The 16,730-nt window shown below is 43.6% G+C and overlaps 1 protein-coding gene across 1 annotated transcript in view; it reads right to left on the bottom strand.

Moving 5' to 3' along the window:
• Positions 1–16,730, bottom strand: part of LOC136624795 (rap1 GTPase-GDP dissociation stimulator 1-A-like) — a 117,976-nt gene that overhangs the window by 23,756 nt on the left and 77,490 nt on the right. Inside the window, exons 6-8 of the mRNA XM_066598731.1 lie at positions 14,162–14,287; positions 11,681–11,824; positions 8,362–8,493 (exon numbers count right to left, since the gene is read on the bottom strand). Coding sequence (XP_066454828.1) covers positions 8,362–8,493; positions 11,681–11,824; positions 14,162–14,287 — 402 coding nt within the window. The remainder of the gene's footprint in view (positions 1–8,361; positions 8,494–11,680; positions 11,825–14,161; positions 14,288–16,730) is intronic.

A 16,730-nucleotide genomic window follows, 5' to 3' on the forward strand; every position in this document is an offset into this window, starting at 1 on the left:
TTCCTGTCTCTGTTACATCAGCGCCGTCATCCCGCCAGAGGGAAACAGTATACATAATATTGTACGCTGCCTACAGTATCTATCTGCTGGGGGTAGTAGTCCTAATTAATACGCAGCTAAGCGTTACAGCAGGCTGGCGCAAAATTGTTTCCTGGATCTGCTGTCTCTGTTACATCAGCGCCGTCATCCACCAGAGGGAAACAGTATACATAATATTATACGCAGCCTACAGTATCTATCTGCTGGGGGTAGTAGTCCTAATTAATACGCAGATAAGCGTTACAGCAGGCTGGCGCAAAATTGTTTCCTGGATCTGCTGTCTCTGTTATATCAGCGCCGTCATCCCGCCAGAGGGAAACAGTATACATAATATTGTACGCTGCCTACAGTATCTATCTGCTGGGGGTAGTAGTCCTAATTAATACGCAGCTAAGCGTTACAGCAGGCTGGCGCAAAATTGTTTCCTGGATCTGCTGTCTCTGTTACATCAGCGCCGTCATCCACCAGAGGGAAACAGTATACATAATATTATACGCAGCCTACAGTATTTATCTGCTGGGGGTAGTAGTCCTAATTAATACGCAGCTAAGCGTTACAGCAGGCTGGTGCAAAATTGTTTCCTGGATCTGCTGTCTCTGTTATATCAGCGCCGTCATCCCGCCAGAGGGAAACAGTATACATAATATTGTACGCTGCCTACAGTATCTATCTGCTGGGGGTAGTAGTCCTAATTATTACGCAGCTAAGCGTTACAGCAGGCTGGCGCAAAATTGTTTCCTGGATCTGCTGTCTCTGTTACATCAGCGCCGTCATCCCGCCAGAGGGAAACAGTATACATAATATTGTACGCTGCCTACAGTATCTATCTGCTGGGGGTAGTAGTCCTAATTATTACGCAGCTAAGCGTTACAGCAGGCTGGCGCAAAATTGTTTCCTGGATCTGCTGTCTCTGTTACATCAGCGCCGTCATCCCGCCAGAGGGAAACAGTATACATAATATTATACGCTGCCTACAGTATCTATCTGCTGGGGGTAGTAGTCCTAATTAATACGCAGCTAAGCGTTACAGCAGACTGGCGCAAAATTGTTTCCTGGATCTGCTGTCTCTGTTACATCAGCGCCGTCATCCCGCCAGAGGGAAACAGTATACATAATATTGTACGCTGCCTACAGTATCTATCTGCTGGGGGTAGTAGTCCTAATTATTACGCAGCTAAGCGTTACAGCAGGCTGGCGCAAAATTGTTTCCTGGATCTGCTGTCTCTGTTACATCAGCGCCATCATCCCGCCAGAGGGAAACAGTATACATAATATTGTACGCTGCCTACAGTATCTATCTGCTGGGGGTTTTAGTCCTAATTAATACGCAGCTAAGCGTTACAGCAGGCTGGCGCAAAATTGTTTCCTGGATCGGCTGTCTCTGTTACATCAGCGCCGTCATCCCGCCAGAGGGAAACAGTATACTTAATATTGTACGCTGCCTACAGTATCTATCTGCTGGGGGTAGTAGTCCTAATTATTACGCAGCTAAGCGTTACAGCAGGCTGGCGCAAAATTGTTTCCTGGATCTGCTGTCTCTGTTACATCAGCGCCGTCATCCCGCCAGAGGCCTGGTTGGCAGACATCTGCCAGGTCCTTGGAAACTTTGAGGAGTCTACCCTGATGGTGAGCGGCGATGCTGCAATCATTAGCGTCACCATTCCTCTGCTATGCCTCTTGAGAAGTTCCCTGCAAAGCATAAAGGCAGACGCTTTGCGCTCGGAAACAGAGGCGGGGGAAGACAGTATGTCGCTGGATAGTCAGAGCACCCTCCTGTCTATATCTCAGCGCGTTGAGGAGGAGGAGCATGAGGAGGATGAGGAGCAGGGGGAAGAGACAGCTTGGCCCAGTGCTGAGGGTACCCATGCTGCTTGCCTGTCATCCTTTCAGCGTGTATGGCCTGAGGAGGAGGAGGAGGAGGACCCTGAAAGTGATCTTCCTAGTGAGGCCAGCCATGTGTTGCGTACAGGTACCCTGGCACACATGGCTGACTTCATGTTAGGATGCCTTTCTCGTTACCCTCGCGTTGCACGCATTCTGGCCACTACGGATTACTGGGTGTACACACTGCTCGACCCACGGTATAAGGAGAACCTTTCCACTCTCATACCTGAAGAGGAAAGGGGTTCGATAGTGATGCTATACCACAGGACCCTGGCGGACAAACTGATGGTAAAATTCCAATCCAACAGCGCTAGTGGCCGAAGGCGCAGTTCCGAGGGCCAGGTAGCAGGGGAGGCGTGGATATCAGGCAGCATGTACAGCACAGGCAGGGGAACACTCTCTAAGGCCTTTGACAGCTTTCTGGCTCCCCAGCAAGACTGTGTCACCGCTCCCCAGTCAAGGCTGAGTCGGCGGGAGCACTGTAAAAGGATGGTGAGGGAGTATGTAGCCGATCGCACGACCGTCCTCCGTGACGCCTCTGCCCCCTACAACTACTGGGTGTCGAAGCTGGACACGTGGCCTGAACTTGCGCTGTATGCCCTGGAGGTGCTTGCTTGTCCTGCGGCTAGCGTCTTGTCAGAGAGGGTGTTTAGTGCGGCTGGGGGAATCATCACAGATAAGCGTACCCGCCTGTCAACCGACAGTGCCGACAGGCTTACACTCATCAAGATGAACAAAGCCTGGATTTCCCCAGACTTCTCTTCTCCACCAGCGGACAGCAGCGATACCTAAACAATACGTAGGCTGCAACCGCGGATGGAAGCATCGTTCTGTATCCCCATCAAAAACGCGGACCTTTTAGATTCATCAATCTGTGTATAATATTCATCCTCCTCCTCCTGCTCCTCCTCCTGAAACCTGACGTAATCACGCCGAACGGGCAATTTTTCTTAGGCCCACAAGGCTCAGTCATATAATTTTTGTAAACAATTTTTATACGTTTCAATGCTCATTAAAGCGTTGAAACTTGCACCTGAACCAATTTTTATTTTAACTGGGCTGCCTCCAGGCCTTTTTACAAATTAAGCCACATTAACCAAAGCGATTAATGGGTTTCACCTGCCCTCTTGGCTGGGCATGGGCAATTTTTCTGACGTACATTAGTACTGTTGGTACACCAATTTTTTGGGGCCCTCGCCTACAGTGTAATCCAATTAATTTTTTGCCCAACTGCATTAAAGCTGACGTTACATCAGCTGTGATGGGCACTGCAATGGGATACATTTATGTACAGCCGGTGGGTTCCAGGGAGCCACCCATGCTGTCGGTCCACACGGAGTTGTAACTGCATGTGTCCACTTCTAAAGAACCCCAGTCTGACTGGGGCATGCAGTGTGGGCCGAAGCCCACCTGCATTAAACATGACATTACCTCAGCTGGGATGGGCAATGCAATGAGATATATTTATGTACTGCCGGTGGCTTCCTGGCACCCCCCCATGCTGTCGGTCCACACGGAGTTGTAACTGCATGTGTCCACTTCTAAAGAACCCCAGTCTGACTAGGGCATGCAGTGTGGGACAAAGCCCACCTGCATTTAATCGGACGTTACCTCAGCTGTGATGGGCACTGCAATGGGATACATTTATGTACAGCCGGTGGGTTCCAGGGAGCCACCCATGCTGTGGGTGCACACGGAATTCCCATTGCGGAGTTGTACCTGCCTGTGACTATTTATAAAAAAACACGGTCTGACTGGGGCATGCAGACACCTTGACAGAATGAATAGTGTGTGGCACATAGGTTCCCCATTGCTATGCCCACGTGTGCAGCTCCTGATGGCGGTGGCACAGGATTATATTTCTCATTGCTTCTGTACAGCATTGTGGGCTATCATCCCGCCCCTTTTAAAGAGGGTCGCTGCCTAGCCGTGCCAACCCTCTGCAGTGTGTGCCTGCGGTTCCTCCTCATGGCAGACGCACTTATAAATAGACATGAGGGTGGTGTGGCTATGAGGCCAGCGTGTGGCATGAGTGCAGCTGAAGGCTGCGCAGGGACACTTTGGTGTGCGCTGTGGACACTGGGTCGTGCAGGGGGGGGGGGGGGTTGGGCAGCATGTAACCCAGGAGAAGTGGCAGCGGAGTGTCATGCAGGCAGTGATTGTGCTTTGTTGGAGGTAGTGTGGTGCTTAGCTAAGGTATGCATTGCTAATGAGGGCTTTTCAGAAGTAAAAGTTGTTGGGAGGGGGCACTCTTGCCGCTATTGTGGCTTAATAGTGGGACCTGGGAACTTGAGATGCAGCCCAACATGTAGCCCCTCGCCTGCCCTATCCGTTGCTGTGTCGTTCCCATCACTTTCTTGAATTGCCCAGATTTTCACAAATGGAAACCTTAGCGAGCATCGGCGATATACAAAAATGCTTGGGTCGCCCATTGACTTCAATGGGGTTCGTTACTCGAAACGAACCCTCGAGCATCGCGAAAATTTCGTCCCGAGTAACGAGCACCCGAGCATTTTGGTGCTCGCTCATCTTTATTAATTAGCCATGTGAATACATATGCATAAACAGTCTAGGATGCAACATTAAAACGGTAACCGTGATTTCTTTTTAATCCCTATATACTTTATTTTTTTGTAGGAAGACAGCAGTCCAGAAGTTGGTGCCCAGTGTGACAACTTAGGGGTTGTTACCTCATCGGATTGCCATCTTTGCTCCACTAGATGGGTGGTCGCACACCAGTAAACCACGTCCATGCCAGAAATTCATCTCATTGTGGAGAAAGCACGCCCATGACAGAAATTCATCTAATTGTGAAGGCGGGATTTATGAATTGATAATTCATAAATCCCGCTTTCACAGCGCGATTGCTGTGATTGGTTCTTCAAGCGCCGCTCAGCAGCATTTGATAAACCAATCACAGCCATTGCATTGGTTCATCGAGCACTGCATTGATTGGCTGAGCAGTGCTCAAGAACCAGTCAGAGCCATCGCTTCCTGGTGACGAGATTTATGAATCCCGTAACCAGGAAGTGATCTTCTGTGGGCAGCCAAGGACTGCAAGTAGTGTGTCAGAGCTCTGAAGATCAGCGGATGGGACCTGGACCAACCCAACTACAGTATGTAAGTATAATAAGACATCCCCGAAAATAAGACCCAGCATCCCTTTTAGGGCAAAAATTAATATAAGACAGGGTCTTTTTTTCGTTGAAAGACGGAAGCAAAAAAGACAACAAGAGCTCATGTGTAGGACCACAAGAGAATTATCATTTAATGAAATAATATCCTTTTACCTGTCTGGGCTGTATAGATACATAACACATTCAGCGCATTATTAAAGGGGTTGTCTCGAGGAAGCAGTGAATTTTTTTTTTTGCCCAGTCCCCCTAATTAAGCATACATTACTAAGCCCCCCTGTAAATGACTTTTCTAGCTGGTTTGTACTTACAGTTCCAGCGTTTCAGCAACTTATAAAAAATTTCGCAAGATGGCCGCCGGCTCTTTTCCCTTCGCTTGCTGTAGCCCGACGTGCGCACTCCCGAGACACTACCAGCTGTGTCTCCCTGACAACCAGACGCCCCGCAGCCGACGACCGGACCCCGGGATTGAACGTGGCCGACCACGGCACACAGTCACCCACCGCCAGGCAGCAGGTAACCGGCGCTAGGCCTCGGCCCCCCCCCCCCGCGCTAGACCCCGGCTCCCCCGCGCTAGACCCCAGCCCCCCCGCGCTAGACCCGGCCCCCCCGCGCTAGACCCCGGCCCCCCCCCGCGCTAGACCCTGACAACAGACGAAGGCCCCTCGGCCCAGCGGCAATCCCCTCGGCCCAGTGGCAGTCCCCTCAAGACAGGTGAAGGTCCCGGGCCACAGCGGTAGGCCCCGGAGCCCAGCGGTAGGTTCCGGAGCCCAGCGGTAGGTTCCGGAGCCCAGCGCTAGGCTCCGGAGCCCAGCGCTAGGACACCCGGAGGGGCCCACGCCTGTTAGTGACACATCACCCCCGACCCATCACTTACCTGGACGGCGGGACGGCTGGGCGGCTTCTCGGGATAGCTGGATGGCTGGACGGCTTCTCGGGACGGCTTCTCGGGACGGCTGGGCGGCTCCAGTTTCTGCACCTTCCTCTAACAGAGGATGGTACAGAATGGCCTCTCCAGCGCGCTCCCGAGAAGTGACAGCTCTTCTGCGCATGCGCAGAAGAGCTGTAGCGGCTAGCAGGCTGAAGCGGCTCGTGCTCAGAGCAGAAGACCGGACTGCGCAAGCGCGTCTAAAAAGGCAAGCTGCCAGCGAATTTAGACGGAACCATGGAGACGAGGACGCTAGCAACGGAGCAGGTAAGTGAATAACTTCTGTATGGCTCATATTTAATGCACGATGTATATTACAAAGTGCATTAATATGGCCATACAGAAGTGTATAACCCCACTTGATTTCGCGAGACAACCCCTTTAAGTAGGGCTGCTAGCTCTTCCCCAAAGCCCCTGCCTCTTGGTCACGTTGTGCATTTGGTATGTTCACCAATGCTCCTAGAGCTCTAAATAAGTGCACAGACCACAGTAGTTAAGTATACAGCAAGCTTTTATTACAGGATTTTTCTAGCTAAGAGCCCTTTCACATGGACCAGTTATCCTTCAGTTTACCACTGGATCTTGTGAAACTGAATGATAATTGTTCGGTGTAAACATTGCCAGTGACTGAACGATGAACAATAATTGATTTGCTTATCTTTCATAGTTCAGTTTATGCAGGCATGCAAATCAAACATTGATCGTCCCATGTAAACAGGCAATTATTCATCTATGAATGGAGGCAGGTGGGTGAAAGCTATCTCCGGCACTCTCCTCTTCCTTTCAGTAAGTGATTATTGCTCTTGTGCAAAAGCACAGACATAACTCACAAAAAAAGAGGCCAGATACAAGAGATACACTGCAGGAAAGGCTCAATCGCCATGTAACCTGGCAGTATGCAGCCAGCCAGATTGCTATGTAGAGGAGCAAAAAAGTTCAGGTACCCACTGATTGATCAGCTACTCAACTCAACCCAGGGTGGGGGAGGGGTGACTGCCAACAGACCTAGCTTGCACCATAAGAACTGATACCAGGAAGACCACCATAAATATGTGTTCCACACAAACAGGGGTACAACCTGCACTGACTAAGCAGTGGATTGCCCTGCATTAAAAGTGTGTCAGCCTGGGCTCCTCCAGCATCTATAGCAAACCGCATGCATAAAAAACAACACACACTGATAAATGTGGATGTCAGTTAGTGCAAAAGCACAGGACTGATTGGGACGACTGTTGGATGCTTAAGTGCTTGACAACCAACCTGTGTAAAAGTACCCTAATATGGTACTACTCTATTTTGCTCTTCAATTTTATAAATGGCAAATAGACTAAAACTGAAAGTGCTAGTCCCTTAGAAACTAATCGGGAAAGAATTATGAAGGGTGATGAGGAGAAAGAAAATCAATTAAATAGTTCTATCTGCATTGTATGCACAAAGCTAAATGAAATGTTTGGTGAAATGCAGAGTGATAAAGTAAACTCTCCATTAAATTTCCCAAGCTTAACCCACGAAAAAGTGCAGATGCAAGAACTGTCATGAAAAATCATAGGCCAAGTTTCAACCTATCTTCCAGAATATTCCCAAACAAAATAGCACAACATACATTCTGTACTGGATGTACACTGACATTTTCTAATGGAGTCTCATGTAAATGTGAAAAGAGCCTTACTGTGCACCCTAGGCTGCCTGTCCACAGGCGTTGTGTTTTAATGCAAGCAGATTTCCACCGCAGAACACTGAAAGTCACCACGATTTTCAGCGCTGAACCTATCATTACGATAGGTTCACCGCAGAATAATATAGGTTCATCACGTATAATCATGTATATTGGGCTGCGCTTTCCCTAGTTATCCTATGAAAAGCGCTTTATGCTTACCCGCATGCAGATTATCGCTGCGGATAACCCAATGAAGAATCGCCCGTGAACAGGAGGTCTTACTCACTACATAGCATGGGTGTCTATGTATTTGTTATATTCTGACCAGTTTGTAGGTGCCCAAGGAAGAAGCGACATTTCAGATTGCAGGTCTCATTGTCAGTAGCTGTTTGTGTACAATTTAAGTGATTAAAGTGGGGCAACTGCTGGCTTCCATATTTGTATCTGTTGCCCAAGGTCACACTCTGCCTTAGCTAACTGTAGGAGAACTCCAGTATAGAAGGAAACCATTTCTTTATACTATGTTTGAAAAAGTACTATTTTAAAACAAGCAAGGTAATATAAAAAAGCACATAATCTTAAGAAAGGTAAATTATTTTGCTTTTGTAAATATACTTAATCCCAGTCCCAGATTTTTCAAATCTAGAAAATTAAAAGCTATATTTATATAGTGGTAACTAAAAAGTACTTTTTTGTAGAATGTATGAAACAAACATTACCATTTCTTGCAAAATTAGCAATGGCGAGTGCTCCAGTCATCTGAAGTAGGGTGTGCTGAGAGGTCAACCACGAAGGGATATTCTGGTAAACTACACCACGGCCATTGTCAAAAAGTTTCTGCATAGATTCATCTGCCAAATGACAAATATATAAAATTAACTTGTATCTAGAAATGCAAATCTACTTTATATTACAGCATCCATATGGCAAAAAAGTTTAGTTAGACCTAAATCAAGTCAATTTATTGGATCTGCAGAAGATGTATTTTTTAGTGAAGGTTATTAGGCACCCCAATGAAAAATAAATCTGCAATGCTATACCCTCCCTGCCAATTGTATTGCTTTTGTGTCATATGCAGTAAACTGCGCAGGCAGTGTCTGGCAACCAGTCACCCGTCCAGCCTTTTTAGAAATAAGCCCAAAAAAACAGTTAAGCTAAATGTTTACTTTAAATTACATTTTACATGTAATAATTTTTAGTTTCACTTATTTTTAAAAACTTTTCTGTATTGTATTTATAAACAATGAAACAAAGCATGTGTGCTTCATGGCAATTGCAATGAATGAGTTATGTGACAGAGATTAGATTATCACACTCTTTATGAAGTGGTAGAGTCCAGTCCATTCCCTTAGGGCTTTTTTACGCAGGCGTTGGTGTTTTTACATTCGCCCGGTGGCACATATACGCTCTGCTAAACTGTCTCCCCTTCACTCCCCCTCGCCGGCTGTCTGCAAGGGGAGGAGGCAGGACGGGGCAGGAGCTAGTGTGCGTGACTGCTAAACTCCCTCTTCTCCCTGGCCGATTTAAGAGCTGTTGAAAGTTTGTTTCTAGGGTGATTGGAAAATGAATGCGGGTTTTTCTAAATGTATCTTTGTGTTATAACCTAAAATTTAGAGGATACCAGCAGCTATAGAAGTCAATAGCACTGCTTAGATTTTCCTTATAGGTGGCTTATGAACCAGAGGGTAATGAATTTGCGGTTATCCTCATTTGGGTGCACAGTAAAGGCAGCAATTATGTTCAGCAGATACCTCCAAAAATACTACGTTCAGACTGCTATGCAAGCTTTGTACAATTGTAATTAGTACTCTGTGATGTTAGAAGCGCTCCTTATTAATGCACGGGATTTGACTGAAGCAGCCAAGCTAAAGACAGATCTCGATGCCTTGTAATGCTATAAGAAAGAAATGCTATAATGCAACATAAATATTTAGGAGTCATGAAACAAATTATACATTTATTTTCTTGTATTTTCTTTTGCTGGGTAATTTATGAATGTGGGCAAACTTTTTTTTAATGAAATATGGAAATTCATGATAGAATATTTTATAAGGTTTGTTTGGGGGTTTAGAATACAAAAAAATCAGGTGAATTTAGCTTTCTTGACCCATTCGAAATAATCAACAGAGTTCTGTGTACACGGACTCATACATTAAAAGCTGTCAATCAGCAGTAAGTGGGTGGCGAAAGAAGCACTGTCAGGAGTAGTCTATCCATGTCCCGGTGAGGCATCTCTCAAATAGGGATTTCTTTTTACCTGTGAGAGCAGCTTTGTGGTTTATATAGCAAGTTGTCCTTCTGGTTCATTACACAGTATAAGACACACAGTATGTAGGAGAAACACCAATACGCATTAAGGACACATTTTCAAAGCACAAATCTACTACTAAATTTTAAAAAATCTGTTGCTCTCCGTTTCCGTCATTTTGTTCGCTGTAAACAGTGAGTATCACAGCTGAACTTTCAAATCAAAGAAGAAGTACTGCGCACCAGCAGTGGGGGGTGGGGGGGATCACATCTGCTTACTGAAAGAACCAAGACGCATTTTGGATTCACAGGCTACAAATTTGGAAGCTTCTAAGCCCAAGCCGTTAGTATGAAATAATGAATTCCAGCGAAGCTTGTATCATTATTTCTTTATTCCGCAGATGCGGTGAAGACAACTTTCTGGTTGTGAGAGAGATACCATATGCACCAGCAATACAGAATTGACTGAGAATTGCTACTTTGTTTTAAACTGCTTCATTACAGATTTGATAAACATGTCATAACTTGATTAACGGCTTTACTGCTCTTTTTGTATGCTAACTGGATGGTTGGCATGTATGTATAGTGATGTGACAACACCCTTGCATGTCGGGTGGGCTATTTACAGTCCGTTGTATGGGGATTGAACTGAAATGCATCATGTTTGCTGCCTTTATTCTGATGCTCACTATGCAATAAATCAAGAAAATCCTTTAAATAGTGAATGCCAGTCTGCTTCCTTTAGTAAATGAAGGATTAATCTACAAGTCCTGACAGAATTTAAACTACTTTTTACATGAAAATGTTCATCAGCGTCAGATAACTATGTATACTCCAATTTCTACGCCTCTCCCCTTTATCTTAGACTGATTTGGCTCAAAAAACAAACCTTTATTTGGGGCAGACTTTCAGGTTCTTATGTCTACGACAAGGTTGTGCTCAAAGACGTTTTACTAATGATGAAGAAGAAAAACAACTGTTGCTTCAAGTCGTGGAAGAAAATCGCAAGGCTGTTCCAACACAGATGACCAAGAAGCCTGCTGTCCAATCCTTAAGCACTGACTGAGAAGTATGTGTCGGAATTTCGACTAATTTCATATATTTGGAGGTATTTTGTAGGAACAGCACAAATGTGTAGATTGTCAGCACAAATGCCATTATCAATACTTAATGTTTTAAAGTATTGTGTTTCTTTTGCAAAAGCAAATTGTTAATATTAATTCTGTAGCTTGTGTACTTGGAAATCTTAAGCGCCATTTCTAATAGTATACATCAGTTTTGAGCACCATCTTGCAGTTGGAATTTAAAGTTAAACCTTTTACTATACTTTTACCATTCATTTTGAATTCAATTTGGCTGCAGCTCAAAAAACGCTGTTAGGGAAACAGCCATAATTGCATTTTTCCCCACTGTTTATGGGCTAATGCCAACGGAGGGATTTATGCCGCGTTCCCCGCTGTGTAAATCTGCAGCAAAATAATGCAGCTATTAGGTTCTATTGAACCTAATAGCTCAGTCCTCACATGTGGGATTCTGCCATGGGAAAAAAATCGCAGCATGTTCTATTTTACTGTGTTTTTCCGCGGCGGGAGGTCTCCATTAATATAGTGTTAATGGAGACCGTGGAAAAACAAGGTAAAAAGCGCGTTTTTCCGTGATCGCCACTGGGGACTTTTTTGTTTTTTCTCGCGGCATAAAACCGTGAGTGTAACCTGCTCTGTCCGTGAGTATTAGCCCTAAGTTGCATCTGACAAATCAATCAGCGCCTGTAAATTCAGAATACAATCTTACCACCAAGAAGCAATGACACAATAAGGTCGGATGATGACTTCATTGTACACATGTCCTCTGTCTGCAAACTGTCCTGAAGCCTCTGGAGAATATCACATAGGGTCTCCTGAATACAAGCATCTACTAGTTGGATCTTTAGGGGCTCTGTTGAACAGTTAAAAGCAGATTCAGAAACAATTATAACATTATGACCCAACAGTTTGGCCCGAAGGATGCATTTAGTCATATACATACAATTTCTATGTTGGATGAGATGTAGCCATTTAATTCATAGACTGTTTTCTGCTGTGTAAGGTAAATTGGATCATGCTTTACACATCAATTCAATAGCATGCTGTGGAATTGATGTGTTTCCAAAAATATTTTCTTGAGAACTCTGATAATGATGGTAAAAAATGTATGCTTAGTCAGCATTTTTTCATAGTTGAATCCTTATGGATTGCCTGTGTAATGTGCACTACACGTTCAAAAGTTCATTCCCCCTTTATAATTTGTAGACTAAGCAGTTTGACATAGCCATTAAGTTCATCAGTCCTTGGTTGTCAACATTTATTATAGAATTCCACATGTTCTCTGAAATCACTTAACTCAACAGAAGTGGAAGGCAATTCCTGGAGTACTGATTCATCTATCATTTTCTGGCAATCTGATGGATAAATGTAGGTCTGACAGAATGCTTCTAGACAGAATGTGTAGTGGAAAGGGAATAACATTTTAGTCCTTCTTTATGTTTTAGTCCGGGCCATGCAGTTCAGAAAAATTCTGTAAATCTGAATTCTTCAGTGTGACATTTCTTTGTCATGTTTGATGTTGAAGAACTTGACTGAGCCCTGTTCTCAACCATATTGAACACCATTAAAGTTCATTGGAATGCTAGCTGGGAACTAGGCTTTATCAACAAACATAAATGTCTGACCTAATGTAACAGAATGGATCTAAGAACTTCTGGACTCATTTCAAAATCTATCGAAAACATTCCCATGAGTTTGGAGTCTGGATTTACTGCAAAATAGGGCGGTGATTCCATATTAATGCCCATGGAAAGCAGATGCTTAGAAAGCACATATGGATGTAATGCTTGGGTGTACCTTTGATTGTGTCGTCTGCATGTGCATGGCCATCTTAAGGTTCTTCACTTGAGACTAAGCATAAATGGAACTATAAAATGTACTTAATATTTGGAAAAATGGATATATATTTATAAAGAGGTAGCTTTTGACTGGGAAATAAAATAGTTAACTATGATCTATATACCAGATATCATATGTTCAGCATAGAGACTTTCTGTATACTGTTTACAGATTACAATCCATAATAAAACCGCATGCAATACACTTTTAAATGGACATTTCCATTTCTGCTTTTCATGGCCAAGATGGGAAAACTCAACTGTTCTGTTATGATCAACCATTGGAAAGTATTGTGCTGTTTCCGTAGCTGTCTTTGAAGTGAATGGGAGTGATGGAAACAGCATAGCACAGGGCTACGCTGTTTCCATAACCCGATGCTGTGTTATTTCCTTAGCTCCCATTTACCTCAATGCTCAGTCCTTTCCGTAGGCTCCAGACAGTATCCATAGTAGCAGTTTCCCATCTTGGCTATGAAGGGCCAAGATGGGAATAACCCTTTCAGTTTCCCTGGTGGTGGCTGTAGTCAGTTAGAATATAGTGTTCAATCTATGTCTACGTGTGGAATTCAAATTTCTGTATCAGAAGAAAAAGCCCCGACTGCTAAAATTAAGAATTTCATTCATTAAGAAATTAATTGGTACACAATTTTGGACCTAAAAATGACATGTTGATAAAATATGGATATTTAGTACATTCACTTTAAAAATACAAGTTGTAAGTATGTTTTTTTTATATTTTGCTATATTTCTACATTTTCTTTTAACAAGAAATAATGTATTTCGCTAAGTTGATTTTTCTGCTTTCTTCATTAGTGTTTGTGTTAGATAACCAGTTTAGTGCAACGGGGCGCAGCACTGTTATTACTTTCAATTTAATTCTCCTAGAGTTACCATTCTATAGCCAAATTAATTTAAAATATCACACTGCTTACACAATGTTTTCCATTTCCCATAAGCAAGTGACTCATTAAATATGCATGAATGTTTCATACGTTAGCAATTACATAGTGGTCCTGCACATTTTTACCTTGATAGTCAAGTTAATGGCAATGGATTGATAGATTCAGTTTACGCCAGCAACACATTGCAATTGCTTTGTCCCATCTGGCAGTGAAAACATAATGGTGTGCTCTAACAGATGCCGGTTGTTGCCAATCCTCTGTGCAACCCTGCTTTCTTCACAAGGATGAAGCTTGCACATACCCATCCTTCCTGACCTGTTCTGTCTTGATACACATGGCTTCCCACTAGACCCACTTCAGCTAGATGAAATTCTCTACTCATTTCACAGGCGGCAAGCTTCCGAGACACAGAGCTGGTTACGTTATAAACACTGGGATACAAATACGTACCATTCTCTGCCAACATCTGGAGAACCTCAATAATAATTTCAACTCTTTCATGGTTTTCTGCCCTCTTCAGCTGCTTTACCAGCTGCTCAACAACCGTGGTTTTACTTAACGCTTCCTTAGCACTTTCTGCAACGCAAAAGAAAAGAGTCAACAATTAACCCCTTATTTTTGAGAACGTCTAGCAGCAAGGAACCAATAAAATTGTAATTTAGCCTTAATTTATCCAATCCTAATAATGCTGTATTATACACGGCAACTGCACCCACTTAAATGCTTCTCAAGGTTCGTATTCAGTTACAATAGATGACCGTTCTATTTCTAACCCTTTCCCACAAAGAATTACATGCAGAGCTGGATCAAGGCCTGTGGGGGCCAATTAACAAATCTTTGTCCGGGGCTCCTATTCACTATTTTTTGGAAGAAAAATAGCTTGAAAAACTTGAAAAGAAGATTATAAACAGCAGATAGCTCAACAAGTAGCATAAACGTGCTATGAACCATGAAGGTGGAGGCCTCCAAGTGGCTAAGAGTCTGCGGCATTTGCCAGTTTTGCTAGTCCTGTAAGCTGACTCTGTTCACATGACACATTTGTCTCCAACCCTGTCTGCCAAAAAACAATTTGCCCGCTTTTGGCCACTTCTTGTGTTCCAATAATTGGCACTTTGATGGGAGTAAATTTATCTACTAACTCATAGTTGCTAAAATTCAAATGTCTCTTTCACAGCCAATGACAGATTACATTTCATACACAATACTTAAAGTACTGGGGCAATAATTAAACTAATGTCCTCAATAATTGAACTCCCATTATTTAGTATGCTATCAAGTTCACTTTTGGCTTAACTAAAGGTTGGGTCAATTTTAACCAGAGAAATACTTTTATAGCATCTCATGGAAGAATGGAAATCGGAAGCCCCGGGAAATGACAGTCAGTTCTTTTTAATTAACGGGAACAGCTCTGCAAAATGTTTTATACACATAAATTAGATGCTAAATCTTTTTATCAAGGTCCTTTGTAATTGTTATGTCTTTTTGCATGAATACTATTGCTGTAGGGTAGGAAAGTTGATTAGTAAGTACAATGTTCTGTACACATATATAATAACATTGTTAAAATTGTTCTTCTAAATGTAATCATACAAACAAATTCTAGTAATGCACTTAACCTGAAAGGATCTCATTGTATTCTGTAGTAAAAGGAAAACTTAAAGGGAACCTGTCACTTACCCACATAACCTAAATATTAACTTGTTCATGTATTTGGAGGTGTTTACTATTACAGTTGGTTTTCACAACTGAAGCTTTAATACCCCATCTAGACACAAAGTTTATTGCTCAAAATTCACTCAAAACCGTCTTTTTGTCTAAATGCGCGGCCATCGTGCACTGTTTGTACACGATTCGCTCATTGTTGTCTTTCAGCTAGCTGAAAGACAATGATGAGCCTTATCAGAACACAGCAGGAGTATGAAGAAGACAGCACTGCAGCTGTTTTCTGTATATCCCACTCAGAGCGCTCAGCTGGATACCAGCTGAGCATTCCGAGAACACAGCAGGAGTATGCAGAAGAGAGCGCTCCAGCTGTGTTCTGTATACCCCGCTCAGAGCACTCAGCTGGATACCAACCGAGCGCTCTGAGAACACAGCAGTTCTCGGAGCGCGTAAATGCACACAGCGATTATTGCTCAAAAGATTGCCTTTGAGCAAATCTTGAGCGATAATCAATGTGTCTACATGGGCCTTAACCCCTTGAGTGGCAGGTTTCCAACCACCCTGTCGTGCCCACCAGGGCAGGTTTTTTAAAATGGTCTAATCATTGAATTTCAACTAATTTTGCAGTTGCGTCTCAAGAGCCATAACTTTTTCATTTTTCCATTGACATGGCCATATGAGGGCTTGTTTTTTGCGGGACAAGTTGTGATTTTTTAAACAGGGGGGAGGAAAAAAAGAATGGGGAAAAAAGAAAAAAAGGGGCCATGTCATTAAGGGGTTAAATAATGTATTAACTTCCTTCTCTGGGTCATTACGACGCACACGGATACCACATGTGTGAGTGTATTTTTGATATTTTACAAAGTAAAGGGAGACAAGTGTTTTTTTTATTTTTTTTAATAATTTTTTTACTTTTTTTTTTTTAATTTAAAATTTATTTTTTTTTTTTGTCCCTTTAGGGGACTTCCACAGGGACCCATCAGGACCCCTGATCACATTCCAGGGGTCCGATGGTGACAGCCCTTTACATGCTGCACTGACAACCCTTTACATGCTGCAGTCACATAGACTGCAGCATGTAAGGGGTTAACACAGCAGAGATCGGAGGTTTTCTCTGATCTCTGCTGTAAGAGCTTGTACCTAGCTGTCCTCTGACAGCTAACAACCAGCTCTCCCTGCCACAGAGACCATCGGCTTGCTTCTGACAAGCCGATGGTCTCTATGGCAACCTGTAAACAAACCAGTGCAGGAGATTGCCGACATATCTGCAATATTTTCTGCTGGTTTTTCAAAGCCGTTGCACTGCTCTGTGTGGGTCTGTGCAGGCAGAGCACACTGTCACCGCTTGTGGCATTGT

This window comes from Eleutherodactylus coqui, chromosome 4, assembly GCF_035609145.1.
Source record: "Eleutherodactylus coqui strain aEleCoq1 chromosome 4, aEleCoq1.hap1, whole genome shotgun sequence".
Taxonomy (NCBI): Eukaryota; Metazoa; Chordata; class Amphibia; order Anura; family Eleutherodactylidae; genus Eleutherodactylus; species Eleutherodactylus coqui.